We start from the raw sequence: 15750 nt of genomic DNA, 5'->3' as shown, positions 1-15750 counted from the left end.
AATATTCCATTGCATAGCAGATTAGCTATTTCTAAAATATACATTCCATAATAGAATTATTTAAAGAAAAATTAAGCATTTCTACTCAAATCAGAGAAAGTCCTGAATGTGCAGAATAAATAGTATCTCATATGCCTAAAATGCCAATCAGTAAATCTTTTTTGAGAGCTGGTTTGTCTCAGTTAACAGGGTAAACAGTCTCTCTGGAGACTGGAACTATTTTTTAGAAATCTGCCTCCTTTAACTCCCAGGCACATAGCTGAATTGAATACAATAAAACTGCATCTATAATATTTAGAAATGCCACAAACAAAAATGTTTTAAGTGTTCAAATTGTGCTTTCTATTTTTCATCCAACCCTTTTTTAATCTTTTCATTTTTTTCTCCTGTCTCACAGCCACTTTGGATGGTTACCTAGTGCCTTTTAATACTTTCAAAGGCTTCCTATCATGACTACAAATGCTTTAGTATGACCATTTCCCAAGCCCTTAACTCCAGCTAAAGAGGATTGTCTCTCCATCACTTCAAAGCTGTAGTAAGCTTCTCAGATTATTTCGAGTTAGGGTGTAAAAAAATTTGGTCTGCTCTTCTTTGCACATAATATTTGCATTTAACTCTTGCCTCTCAAGTCTTAATTCACTGTTTCTCAATCTGAGTCTGTTCAAAGAAACTGCTCCTAACAAATTCTCAGAATTCTCAAGGACAATTTAAAACTTTTGATCATTTGATGATTATCTTTGGATGATATCTTAAAAAAATAAGGGAAGCATGTTCTGATCTTCTGCATGATCACTGAAGAGCTTAATATTTCCTGTCATTTTAGTCCTGGAGTTCCTATTTACAATTGTATTGCTGCCAAGTAGCACTATTTTTTAATTTCTGGCTAATAAGAAAGAAACCGACGTGCACTTAATGGTAAATGATGAGTGTTCACTAAGTTATGATGCCCAAATGTCAGCACCACTTACCAAAAGGTTTCATAGTAATTAGAATTGAGAAACGATAGGAGAATTCAGTCATCTGGTACAGAGCTGTGAGTAGCAAATTAATTTTGGTAAAACAACATTCGTTATTAATTTCAATATTGCTAGCCTCATAGCTTTGCCTAATTTTTAAGCTTGCTTTGGTATGAGTCATAAGGATGAGAAATTTATAACTGATTTTATGTTTTAGGTAACATCTTAATAATTATAGTCAACGTGGATCACTTGTGATTGTGCGGCTGACTCGTTTGGTTTCAGCTGAGCTTAAGGGATACAAGTCCAAAAGAGATAATAACATAAACATCTAAAATCTGTCAGACAGATGGTACTTCTGGCAATTCTCAAATCACATAGTATGAGAAGTTGTCTTCCCGATATTTGACTCTGGAAATGGCAAATATGTAAGTAGTTAATCAATAGGTCAATGTTTTGAACACAGCAGAGTAAGTGGGGAAGGGAATGTTGATTTATTCTATTAAGACATATCTATATGACCATGTTCTCAAAAGGGATCTGAAATCTCATCATTTATAAACCACAAAAAAATAGAGAAACTATTGAACGGTCTGAATTATTTCTGTTCCTTAAGCAAATCATTTTAGCCTTATGAAGCTATATGATTTTTACTTTACTTCAACAGGCTATCATGCATTAAGCCATCCTCCTCTAGATATTTTGTCATATTTTCCAGTCAGGGATATGGACAATATAAGCACAATATACATGCTTTTATTATGAAAATCCAGTGAAAATATCTAAAAACACTCAAAACCATTTCTGGAGCCATTTGAAAGCACCTGTTAATTTCTAGGAAAAACAGCTAAACCTGAAACCAGTAAATACTACTTCTTTCATTTCATCTACTCATTATATCCAATAAAATCATGAGTTCTCTTAATTTGGTCTATTAAATACCTTCAAAGTCAGTGCACTTTCTTATTTTCTCCACCACAAGAGGATTTCGGGTCCCCATCCTTTCTCACCTGGATTTTTTTCTATGTCTCTTTGCTGACTGGTCTCCCTCAAGCCGGAACTAGATAACTGAAGGATGAGGAAAGAGTGGGGCAGGGCCGGCTTGCTCCCAGGCCCCTCTGACAGGCAATCTGTAACAGCTGATAGCTGACTCTCAACCACCTGAGAAAGCCCAGTTTATATTAGTAAAGTCACATACCTGACCCACTGCTGACCCAGATGTGTGAACAATTAATATTTATTGCCATATGCTGCTGAAGCGTTGTGGTTGTATTTCTGTCGCATTATTGTGGCTTAGTTCACTTAAAATTATGTGCGTGTCTTTAGCACTTTATTACGGCAAGCCCCTTCCCATAGATGAATTAGAATGATTCATTTTCCAATAAAGTTCTGAAATCCCTTTGAAATGTGCACCTAGAAGGGCTCCTGGGTGGCTCGGTCAGTTAAGCATCTGCCTTCGGCTGGGCTGAGGTCATGATCCCAGGGTCCTGGGATCGAGTCCTGCATCAGGCTCCCTGCTAAGCAGAGAGCCTGCTTTTCCCTCTCCTTCTGCCCTCCCCACTCTTCCCCACCCCCCGCCTCTGCTTTCTCTCTCTCTCAAATAAATAAATAAATAAATAAATAAATAAATAAATAAATAAAATCTTTACAAAGAAAGTGCACCTAGATACACACAGCATTCTTTCTCAGAAATAATGAAAAAAAGGTGAGACCTTCTGATAGTGGTGACCCTTCATCCTCATCACTGGGAATGGTATACATTTCAAGTGTAATAAAAGGAAGATTTCAGTGCCGATGGACCTTTCTCCTATTCTTTTACATTCTGATATTGTGTTCAGTTCAGCTAAATCAACCCTACTCAACTCAAGGAAGAACTAACCATGAGCTGTGTGTGCGAAACTCTGTGCTCAGTATAAACAGATAACAGTCCCCTGACCCAGGAGTTTTAGGAGCCCTCAATCCCAAACAGCATGTGTCTATTGAAAACTAATAGTGGGAATGGAAACTTAGATGTGTTGGGGATTTATTAGATGTCTGGCATTTTAACTCTATTATCTTTTCTAATTTGTATAAATTGTATAGAACTTTAGGAGGAAGAAGTGGAGAATTTTTTTTTTTACCAGTCCCACATTCCCCTGTTAGTAGCACCTGGTGGCCCTTCTTCACTGCACGTGGTCTTGGACCCCAACTTGTGTCACAGTGTATTTGCCATATTTTCATTATCCAGAAGGTTGTCCCAAGATGGCTAAATAAAATACACCAAACCCTTTGGGATAGTCTGAATCTTTAATAAGATTTGGAAATGTCAGAGTCTCTATTCCTTTTGGACCACTGATGTGGAGGATGTAAACTGTCAGCACCCATGATTTCTATCACGAGATTAGCCTGCCTGAGAATGAGAGAAGCAGAATCAACAGATGGAAACAGAATGTTCCCTGGGAACATTATTTAGAGCCTTATAGCAAGTCCATCTTGTAGATCACTTTATTTGAGCCAATAAATTCCTTTTCCTCCTTTTAGTTTATTTGAATGGACTGTCTATCACTTGTAATTGAAAGAATTAGGAATGATTGAGGAGTGTGATCCTCACTTTATGGAAGAGGAAACTTTACCTACACATGCCACATTACTTGTCCAAGGTCTCACAAATAATAACAGATAGATTTAGAATAGGATCATAAGTCTATCCAATGCCATGATCCTTTCATAACCACATTTTTAAAAAATGTCCATACTGTAAAACTTATTCAGTGGCTATAGTTTTATGTGTTTTGACAAATGCATAGATTGGGTCCCTGCCATTAGTTCCATTACCTCTAAGAGTTCTATGGTGCTATTCCTATGTAGTCAGACTCTCTCCCTACTCTTAACGCCTGTCAACTACTGACCTGTTCTCTGTCTCTAAAGTTTCACTTTTTCCAGAATGGCATATAAATGGAATTACACAGCCTTTCCGATCTGACTTCTTTTTGCTTAATATGATATACTTGAGATTCATCTACTTTGTTGTATGTTATCAACATAGATGATTTCTGAAAGCATGCTTACAGCAGCATTTCAATCATATCCTCATTAGTCTGAGTAGAGGATATGCTGGTTTTAAAAAGAGGAAAGGAGAAGAACACAGGGTTGAATAACACTCTCCTAAGATTTATATCCACCTGGAATCTGTGACTGTGATCTTATTTGGAAATAGGGACTTAACAGATGTCATTGAGTTCAGATGAGGCCATACTGGATTAGGGTGGGCCCTAATCCAACAGCTGGCACCTTATAAGAAGAGAGAAACCTGGACACAAAGGCACACAAGGAGAATGCCAGTTGACAATGGAAGCAGAAATGGCAAGATGCAGCTATAAGCCACGGAATGCCAACATTGGAAAGGATAAATTATTGAAAAATATGTAGAACAGAAATTCCATCTCAATGCCATTGATACTACTATACCGTTGAACAGATATTCTATGAGGTATTGAACATTGCACAGAATTACACACTGAGGATTTGACATTGTTGCTAAACCAGTTGTCCAAGGCCACTAAAACACTGACAGAGGATTAAGATGACTAACAGTGGGGAGGAAAAAGGAACTCGAGAAGTCTTTCTAACTCAAATCTGGAAATGGTGATTTCACTCAAAAGAATGTCACGACTACAAAGAATTCCAATCATTCAGGACACGAAATAAGACACCCACCTCTCTGACAATGGAAGCAGAAATGGCAAGATGCAGCTATAAGCCACGGAATGCCAAGGTTTGCCTGCAACTTCAAGAAACTAGGGGAGAAGCATGAACAGATTCTCCTTCAGAACCAACCATGTTGGCACTTTAATTTCAGACTTCTGGAAGTTCCCTTCCAGAACTGTGAGAGGATAGATTTCTGTTGTCTGAAGCCACTCAATTTGTGGTCATTTGTTATGACAGCCCTAGGAAACTAATATAACTTAACTAGTGAGGTATTCAGCATTACTTTCAAGGCAAAGGGGCCTAACAGAGGAGATAAGTGAAGACTAGGTTCTTTCACCTCACAATTGTGCCTTAGGATGAGCTTGACTCAATTCTAAAACAGCCAAATTAGTAATAGCATCATAGGCACTGTTATATATTACCCCAAGTTCAAATTTATTACTAGTAACTAAAAAGTGAAATTGTTTTTTTTTTATTTTTATTTTTATTTTTTTGCCTTTTGAAGTGAAATCTGTTTTAAAGTATTATAAAAATGTAGAAACCTAATTTTGACCTCCCATCAACTAATTTTAAAGTCAACTCATCCAAAACCACTGTGTTTCTAGTCTGAAAAAAAAATAAAAGTTCAAGTTGGGTAGGGGACACCTTTCATCAATCTTTTTATTAACAACCTTCAGAAGATTATAGACTCAGGAAATTAAGTATTAAAATTTAATTAAGTCACCAAGTGACATGAAAAAAAAGCAAGAAAAGAGTAAAGGAAATCCACATTCCTTTAGAGAAGAAATCTTCTGAAAGTACATTTCAGTCTGCTGCTTGGATTTTAGATATAAATAAATTGGGATATTTTTATTAGAGTAGATGGGTATAGCATTTTGATACTTAAGGCATGTCACTAAAAGATAAGAAATTCGGTCTTCAGTAAATTAGCATTTTCAGGGCAGCCTGCGTGGCTCAGCAGTTTAGTGCTGCCTTCAGCCCAGGGCATGATCCTGGAGACCCAGGATCAAGTCCCACGTCAGGCTCCCTGCATGGAGCCTGTTTCTCCCTCTCCCTGTGTCTCTGCCTCTCTCTCTCTCATTCTGTGTCTCTCATGAATAAATAAATAAAATCTTAAAAAAATTAGCATTTTCAACAAGCCAAGAAAATGAATTCTTTTCCTTAAGAGATGCTTAAATTATGTATTCATGATGTTAATCTTGTTTACTCAGTTGAATATATCAGTTATTCTAGCTTGTAGTAACCATAAAAATCTTTGATTCTCAAATCTGGCTCCCTACCAGACACTCCTGAACAACTTAAAAAGGTACAGATTCCTGTCCCTCACTTTCCAAATTCTGATTTGGTAAGTCTGGACTGGGACCCAGAGGCTCTATTTTATTTTTTCAAATTCTCCAAGTGATCCTGATGGGCAACCAGGTTTAGGAACCAGTAACATGGAAAATACTGTCACAGAAAGAAGCTTTGATCTCCCAAAGCCTGGGGAATTAGAGCTAGGGTCAATCCAAGGCCAAATACCAAAAGCGAAGTATTAGAATGGGAGTAATCTAATACTTAGGGTCAAGAAACAGAGGCAAGGTCCAAAAGGGAAACCGGGATCCAGGGTGGAAGCAAGTTTCATGAAACAGGAAGGGAGGTCAGAATGGGAATGAGAAATCACAATCAGAACACAGAAGATTGTAAGGCACAACACAGGGAGCCTTGGGATTCAAAAGTTTGCACTTGGTCCAAATCAGGATTCAGAGAAGGCTTTACCTGTACCAGATCTGGCTGTAGTCATGCTTTTATGCAAATTCCTCTATTAGAATTCTAGCCCTTTCAGAGTTGAAGTAGCTTTCTTTCTCCTTCCTTCCTTCCTTCCTTCCTTCCTTCCTTCCTTCCTTCCTTCCTTCCTTCCTTCCTTCCTTCCTTCCTTCCTTCTTTCCTTCCTGCCTTCTTTTCTTCCTTCTTTCCCACTTTCCCTTCTTCCTTTTTTAGCATTTAGTAGCTTGCTTCAGTGTCTAGCATTACTTTGAGTGATATTTATTGAAATCTCCAATTTGAAGTTATCTATCAGGTAATCTTACTTCAATGGAATAATGCCTGTGTGTGTGCACATGCACACACATGCAAGCTCATGTGTGTGTGCCTCTTTATGTCTGTGTGTATATTTTATGTAGCACCTTTCAAACAATTAACTGTTGCTTAAGAAGTAATATTTATTCCGTGCTATTGAACTGATAAACAAAACCTTCTAAAAATCAATTTTCAACTTTAGGTAAATTGAAAGGACAGTTGTTATTTCTTGGGTAACAGTAAGACATTTATTTCTTTATAATTTGTTTTCATTCATAAAAAGGACAACGCACAGTCCTATACTACTCCATTGGAAAAATGATAAAAAATAACTAAAAAAATCAATTCAATATTTATCAGTATCAAATAAAACTACTATCACCTTTCCTGAAATACAAAGAAACAACAGATATGTCTATATCTATATAAAGTTTAATCAAGAATCTTGCGTCTTAAGCAGATGATACATTAGTTAGTTTGACAACAGTTGAAAACTGATGGTCCCAGTCAAATTTGTACAGTTGTATGAGGAAATGAAAAGCTTGAGTTATCAGTGTATGAGAGATCTTAATCTATCTTATCTCTGTCACAAATTTAAAATTAAACAACCAACCTCCAAAGTCTGTTTTCTCCTTACCTTTCAGAACCATTTCATGCAAAATCTAGCCAGTTTTGCTCTTTATTGCACTACATTAGAAAAGAAAAGGCGAGCATGCATTTGGCAAAAGATTTAGTTGTTGTCGATCATATAAAAATGCCCAACATGGGTCACCATTGCAAAAGGAAAACCCCAAAGTGTAACAATGAAAACACAAACATTTGTACAGAAGGCTTACAGAGTATTCGTTTCCCTAAAGTATGAAGAGATTTTGTTTCCTTTTCAAATAATTAAGTATTTTATGAAATCTGGTAATGATCTTAAGACTGTTGACATACTTCCACTGGGAAATCATCCATTTCACTTATTTTTAAAAAGTTTCATTTTATAACAAAGAGTTGAATGTAAACTAATGAAATATTTATTGATATTTTCATAATGAAAGCTCTAAACATTTACACATAGATATATAGTACAAAAATTATACAAATTAAAGAAAAGGGGGTAAAGTAGTAATAGATCTATTTTGCTTCCTGTAAATATTTTTTTTATGAACCTATAAGGTATCCTTTCTAAAAAGATAAACTCTATCTCTAATTAGCTAGCAAGGTTGTGCTAATAAAATAGGATTATACCTCCTGAATCATCAGACATTGCACTATTTCATGAGCCAGCTAATCCTTTATTACTCCATTTCTTTCACATCCACACTCAAACACATTTCCTTGCACACCATGGAGAATGAAGAAATGTGCATCTTCCTTTTCACAACTTATAAAAACCTAAAGCACCAACGCTTGGGAGACACCATTGGACAGACATATTATTTGTCTCCTCCTGGCCTTCCAGTGTGCATACTTTCAAAGTACCATTTGCAATATATTGATTTGGTATTTTTAGCCAGTTTTCAGTATTGCATTGAAGTGGGAAATGAGCTTAAAACTAAATTTAAAAAAAAGGTATATTGTAGTTTTTCCAACCCATAGGTGATTTCTTGATACCTTCAATAACGAAAGGTTTTACCTAGAAATGAAGCACAAAAACAAAAATACTAGAATATTATTAGATCACGCTGATATTCACTTAACTGTCATTTATTTCTAGCTGTGTAAAGACTGTCACATCTCAATTAAAAAATGGAAGCACTCTATTTTTTCAAAATTCATCATCCCACATATGAATAAATACAGCAATAGGATGATACTCTAGATAAGAGCTGTGATTTTTGAGGTTTGAAATTGATGAAGAAAAGCATAAAATAACTTCAGAATATAATATAAAAGTAAAGAAAAATCTTCATATGGTATGTTAACTTTATTAGAACACTATCTTAAAAGTATTACTGATTCTGAAAATAAAACATTTAGAAAATTACTTTCTTCCAAAATAAGAATACTGATAACAAGTTCTAGAATTGGTTTTTAATATTCAGAATCTTTTAACTTATTCAGTAAAATGATTTGATCATGGCATTGATGTCAAAATGTTTCAGTTATACTCTATTTTTTTTTGTCAAGACAACTCAAAATGTCATGAATGATAGGGGCCATTCAAAAATAAGCAGGACCCGAAACAGAGAATTGTACAAGAGACTGTATTACTCTTACATTTACCACATACGATCAACATTTCAACCTCTATTATATTTCACAACTTGTTATTAAATTTAAAGCACCTGTGTATGGTGATTTTACTTTCACTCTACAGCCTATAGTATTGAATTGAACACTGTAACTTGTCCCATTGAATTAAATCATGCAACTGTCACAGAATCAGGTTAAGTGGTTTATAAGGCATATTGGAACGAGTTAAAAATTATTTTATATCCATTTAAAAGTTTATTCTTTTGGATGAAAGGGTTCCTGAATGCCTCAGTCATAACGTGTATTGTAAATCAGTTGGATAGTTTGTTATAGTGTAATTTATTTGGCTTCGGGCGGAGCCACAGGAATTGGAAGGAACTGTAGTCATCATAGGGATGAAGTGTCCTCTGGGCTGGGTTGGGAACAGCAGCTGTCACATCACATTCAGATTGCCAAGTAGACAACGATGCCAAGGGCAGGCAGCAGTAAGCCAAGAAGAGTTGGTGATAGGGTGGAGACACCTACAAAGTAAACCAAAAGCGTGCTTATTATTTCATTGAGAATGGCATTATTTCTCATTTACCATGCTTTGGGGAAGGCCTGAGTATGCAGTCCTGCACAGCAAATGGTTCCTTTAAACAACAATAACAACAACAACAAAAATTCTCTGTGCTTGTGATTTAAGAAAACAAAAACATTTGATTATGCATTTCGTGTGTGAGAGCAGGTGACTTTTTTTTTTAACACATTCCTATAAATCATTTATGATAAGATCACAAATGTTTATTTTCTACCAGAAGATGTTAAGTCAAGAAACATATATAAATAAGCAAACAAACAAATGAAAAAACTCCACATATGTAAGCTATAAAAAAATAAGATAAAAAGAAGTACTAAAAATATTAATAATGTTACCTGGGATAAAAAACATCATGGGAATACTAAATAGATGTTGCGTGATTTCATATTTTTAAGGTGCTTATACACAATGATTTGAGGAATATATTGTTGTTGATAATAGTAAATAATCTATTCAAGTTTTTATCTGAGGAAAGGTTGCCCTGAGATACTATGTTATGAGTTAAAATAAAAATGATGTAATGTACTGTGGACTTGCATTACTTCTTGGGCTACTAGTTACATCTAGAAGAGCTCCTCCTGGGGTCAAGTTTATGGATGCAGTTCTTGTCCACACTGGAATCCTTGAGAAAAACCTAAGAAATGGGATCAAGAAGGCACACTCTTCCTTTCCATTCCCCACTACTATTAGTCACCACCTTTAACGAAAACATTGCTGGAATGAATGCTGAACTAAAAAAATACAGTCAACAGCTCGTAAATGTAACAGATCTGTGTCAAGTTGTAGAAGTTAATTTGAAACCTTAAAACCTCATTGTCCTCACTGTCCTACTGTTTGGGCTGGTCCCAAACAGCCTTTGGAATATTCCTCTGATATTAGGTAGAGTCAGGGTATTTCTCTTGAATCTCTAGTCATTAAAAGCACATTCATGCTCCCCACCAAGTGGAAGATGATTGTATCTATCGACATGCCGGTATCTCACTAGCGCCCTGTCAGCAGTGATGAGTGCTGCATAGAAAGTGTAAGAGAAGTATTATTAGACACAGATAAAGAAAAAAGCAGAACAGTGAGGAAAAGTGAAGACAGAACAAGGGCAATATAAATGGTCCTCAAGTAGCTGCTGATAGCACATTAATGCCACTGCTACGTAATAACTATCAATAGCGAGGCCAACCCTAATAGTGACTATGGAAGCTACTACTTATTTTTCTATACCCAAGAGACAGACACTCTGCTGGCCTTTTATATATAATATGGCATTAACACAACAACCTATAATGATAGGTCTTACTACCCTAACTTTATAGATAAGGTAGCTCAGATTCAGGTAGAATGACTTGGTCAAAGCCAGTGGCCAGGAGAGGGCAGAGCCAGGATTCCATCTCAGATTGGCTGGGCTCCAAAGACCATACTCTTTCTTTCTGCCACTTTCTGTAGACAGCTTTGGAAAAGGACCAGTCCTAGAAATGCATAAGGACACTACACTTAAAAGGTCACAGAAGGAAAATTAATGACATACAAGAAAGCACAGCTCCTAAGTTGTTGCAAAGGGTTGGTATTCACATAGTACTTTTTCGTTTTATTTTTCTACATAGATATTTTTAAAATATGCCAAAGCCCGCATGTTATTTTATTCTGATAAGGTGACCAATAATAAACCTCAATCATACAGAAAAACATTAGTTTTCAATGTTTGACCTAAGTTAAATGATCTGTCCTGAAGACTTTTGTCTGAAAATGACTCCAAGGCCTCTGCATTGCTCTGTCCTTTGACCACAAATTACACCAGTGACGGGTACACGTTCATGTACTTGCCTGAATATGTGGGTTGGCTCATATAAACTGTGGCTGCAGAAAGAAGTTTAGTCAATTGTGGATGCCATTTTGAAGTTTTGGTGTTAGTATGAAAACCAAACACAATTTCATAATTTGTGGCTTCAACATCAGGATATTTGATTTATTTTAAATAAACTCTTCATGTTTATGTGTGTTATATTTAATTTCTCTAATGGCTCAAGCTTATGTAATTGTGGTCTTCATCTTCAATTCTCTTCCACATTCCAAGCACAAATTAGAGACCTGACTGAATTACTATTTAAAGTCACTTTAAATGTGGGAGCCCTATATTCTTGAAGCATTTTCAATATATATTGGTTTTATATCTAACAAAATGTATATTATAATATTGCTATCAAGTATAATGTCAGTAATTACATGGTATGCAATAAACATATATTTTACTCTCATATATTTACTGCATGTCAAACATGAACAAGTCATCAATCTCGTAAATCATTTTTCCCTATGAGTACAAAGATAAAGCCAGTTTAGAATACTATATCTTTTTCATTGGATTTTCTTGATTTTTGTTTATTTGTTTGTTTACCTAAACTGCTCTGATTTATTATTTCCTTCAGGAAGGATTCCTGCTGAAGAGACTTATATATTGAGAAGAGAAATTCCAATTAAAAGTTAAATAGCGTTTAACCATCTTTGCAAGTTTTATGATAAGTAGAGTACCATTCATTCTAGTCAGTTCTTATACAAATCCCTTTTCTGATACTTAAATTTGGACACCAAGGTCCAATCCAAATAGCTACTGATGATGATGCTATAAGACAGAGAAGTTTCTTCTTGTGATGCCACTTTTTGTGTTCACAACTGTTAACATCTCTAGATTGTGAACAACTTCAGGACAAGATATATCTCCAAATTGTATTTTCAGCTGTGTTGACTAATACCAAGTACAGTATACAGTACTTGACACATAATGTTATAAATAATTCTTCTATCTATAAGCACTGAAACTTTTCCAATTAAGAGCAGAAGATGGGAGAGATTTCAAATGTGTAGAATAAGGAGGTTTAAGGAAGAAAGCAAAGGAAACCACTGTGACCTGTAGTGGGACCCTTGGTATTTCCATCCTCCTCTCATGATGACTCCCAACCCTAGTTAATCCCTGCTTCTCCAATCAACCTCAAAAACAGCAGATCTAGAACTGATTGCTACCTCCCTTAGGCCCCAAACTGAATTCTTCAGCAGGAACTCAAACCTTATATTAAGAAAGCTTCTCTTTTCCACTTGAGTGGTGTTCCATTACTGCTCTGGCTTGTTTCTCGCTGAATTCAGTTAATTACAGGTAGTCTGACTACCTATCAGACTGCAGGTTTGTGCTTGGTCTGAAGAAGCAAACATGATCAATAAGCAGGTCACTGTCCTGGTAGGAGTCTAATGGGGATACTGGGAATAGTAGCATGTGACAGATAAGACTAAGGCCTCTGGGCCTAAGCAAAGAAAGCAAAGTTCAATCCTACTTCTGCCTTTTATTGGTTAGATAATCTTGAGCATGTTCTTTCATCCTTTTAAGCCTTAGTTCTTTCAACTAGATAATGAGGATAATAATATGTCTCATGGCTTTATTGTGATAATTGAGAAGATGCCTATCAATGGTTCTATATTTTTTAGCAACATAACCTTTCTTTAGAAGCAATCATATGTAGAAGTTCATTACTGAAGTAGGAAGAAAGGGATGCTTTATTCAAAGATCTGGAATTTCAGCAGCAGTGATGATTACATAAAGAATGAGCTAAGAAATGTAACAAACCACTCTGGCTGGGTCTAGTAATATTGGCATTTCTCACCTTATTTATGTGTACAGTCTGGAACAATATATACTACTGGCCTCTATCTCCTCCATGTTATGCTGGTACCTGAACTCCCCCAAGCCTACCATCACTCCACACAATTTGTAGGGGGATCTGCTTATCATGGTTTGAAAACAGCTGCCTTATGTAAAGCACTTCAGAAAACGCATGGCTAATCAAAAACTCCTATAAATTGTAGTGACCCATACTGCATTTGACGCTGTTTATTTCTTGCTATAGATATCTTGCATTGTATTTTTTTTTGAAAAGTAAATGAGTGGAAAACAAAGCAAAACAATACAAAAAGCAGGTGTCCCCTGCATAAATTTTACATTTGAAACACATATGTCTACTTATTATTCCCCAGTCACACACATGTCCTTTTAGAGCACAAATATTCCTAGAATGTACTTCTACCGATCAAGACTGGGCATATTGAACTTTATGGCAGTGGTCGAGCTCAAGTGTTATCTTCTTTGTGGCACTGTAGTTGGGATCTTTGGTTTCAAGTACCAGGAACCCAACTAAAGAGCCAATGTCATATTGCTTTGGAACAACTACAGCTGGAGACTTGAACCCCTGTGCCCCATATCTCTGACTTTCATCTCTTCTTCTTTTGCATGTTGTCTCAAATTCTCAGACTTCTCCTCAAGATAGACAAGAGATCCAATATATTGGCTCACCGCCATATATTCTCAAGAGCAAAAAAGACAACATCTTTTTATCTAAACTCTATTGAGAAAAGTTTCAAGGAAAGACTCTAATTTGCAGAGTCTGGGTCACACACCCTTCTCTAGACCAATTACTGTGGCTGAGTTAGTGGATTTCTGTGATAGCACTAGATTGGAACTGTTTCCCATGCCTTAACCAATCATTGTAGCCAGGGAGGCAAGGGGACTTAAGAAAATATCAATGTTCATTCTTGTCTCAGAAGGGTTAGTACTTTCCCTAGTGAAAGAACTATGGGGATCAAGAAGTAAAATAGGAGTCGGAGAAAAACTGAAAACTGAGAATACATTTCAACTAAAAAGTGCAAATGTACACTGAGTCCCCTAAAATTATCTCTTAAATTTGTTGACTATGATAAGCTTTATGTCAAGAAATATGTCATAAGAATAATACTTTGTCTATAATTTTGGAAAATGTGTTTTGTGGTAATGGGAAAAGTATGTGTCGGGTAATTGTTAACCTAACTTGCCTTCCTCAACTTTTACATATTTTTCCAACTGCTTGAGGCTAATCAAGATAAGAAAAGCAAATGATCTATTTAGCTACTGAAGACTTCAGGACTATTTATTTCTGTAAACTAGTCACGGTAATGGAGCCATTTATCTGAGTAATCATTGAAAGAGACCCAGGATAGGTGCATCATTAGACACTGTAAGCCTGAAAGCTACTTTTTTTGTGTGGGGGGGTGTGGGGGTGTGGAATACACAAATACATATGGTTGTATTTACTCTAAGATCTGGAATTTCAACAGCAGTGAAAATTACATGAAGAATAAGTTAAGAAATTTAATAAACCACTATGGCTGAGTCTATGTAAAATCAGCATTTCCAACCTTATTTATTTGTATAGGAAGATCTAGGAGTTTGTCATTTTACAAATTTGATCAATCATAAAGATTTAGTCTGGTTAAGTAGTAGTGAAAGGTTTTGTTTTTGGTTAGCCTAACCAATTGGGAATTCTCTTTTACCAATTGTATACCCTTCAGCAAACTATTTAATTGTATTTGTTTCTCCACTGGATGGTTGTATTAGGTGGAAAAACGATGCTTATTTTCTTAAATTGTGTGGCAGAAATGAGTGTAAACAAACTTAAAGGAGCTGAAGAGCTGTTTCCCACTTTGAGATATGGAACTGTAACAAAGTATAGATGAATTTTCTTACAATTAAAACAATATTTAAGCAATCCAATTTTCTTGCAGGACTGAACACACCTGAGCTATGTGAAGACACTGAGGCAAAAGCAAATTATTTTAAAATTTGTCTTGAATACTAGGATTTTATGAAAAATTTGGTTTTGTTTGATTAATTTCTGAATTTCCACCCTATCTTTTTCTCTTCCTCTTCATGATTCCTTTACTCCACCACCCCTAGGCTCCCACCCTATTCTTCATTCTGTCTAAACACTATCAATAATGAGAATCTGAAATAGAGCAGCAGTATAAACTGAAAATCTTATAAAGCAGGAAAGTATCACATAGCTGGTAACTGGCATAAAATTTGCAATTAAATGCCTACAATTCGGTGAGGTTAATGTCAAAATTTCCTTTAGGCTGTATACCAAAATTATTTTTATAAACTATCTAGTGCTTATTAAAATTAGAGGAGGTAGCTTTTTAGAAAGATAGCTAGCTGGGTTTGCTTCAGATAGGTCTCTGGGGGAAAATGTCAAGACATGTTGCAATTTTAAATCAATTATTATAAGCATTAACTACCTGCCTTTGACAAAATGAAGTAATGGATATTTACCCCAGTTGGTTTTAAGAGTTTCTAGGAAAAAAAAGAGAGAGAGAAGTCAGAAAGTAAAATGAAGCAGACTTTTTTTATGTTTTCATTATTTTTTCTTTAGATATCTATTTTTACGGTGTCTTTATAAATCAGCTTACTTTATTTTGCTTTTGATAATTTTATCTTTTTATGTC

General features: G+C 35.7%; 1 protein-coding gene across 3 annotated transcripts in view; it reads right to left on the bottom strand.

Moving 5' to 3' along the window:
* Positions 1-6920: 6920 nt before the first annotated feature.
* The window catches only part of CNTN1 (contactin 1), a 349297-nt gene continuing 340467 nt past the window's right edge, over positions 6921-15750 (bottom strand). For all 3 annotated transcript variants that reach the window (XM_038577318.1, XM_038577320.1, XM_038577319.1), the window contains one exon: positions 6921-9400. In XM_038577318.1, the coding sequence (XP_038433246.1) occupies positions 9324-9400 (77 nt within the window). In that variant the 3' untranslated portion in view covers positions 6921-9323. The remainder of the gene's footprint in view (positions 9401-15750) is intronic.

This window comes from Canis lupus, chromosome 27, assembly GCF_011100685.1.
Source record: "Canis lupus familiaris isolate Mischka breed German Shepherd chromosome 27, alternate assembly UU_Cfam_GSD_1.0, whole genome shotgun sequence".
Lineage (NCBI taxonomy): Eukaryota > Metazoa > Chordata > Mammalia > Carnivora > Canidae > Canis > Canis lupus.
This window is presented reverse-complemented; position numbering and strand designations above follow the sequence as displayed.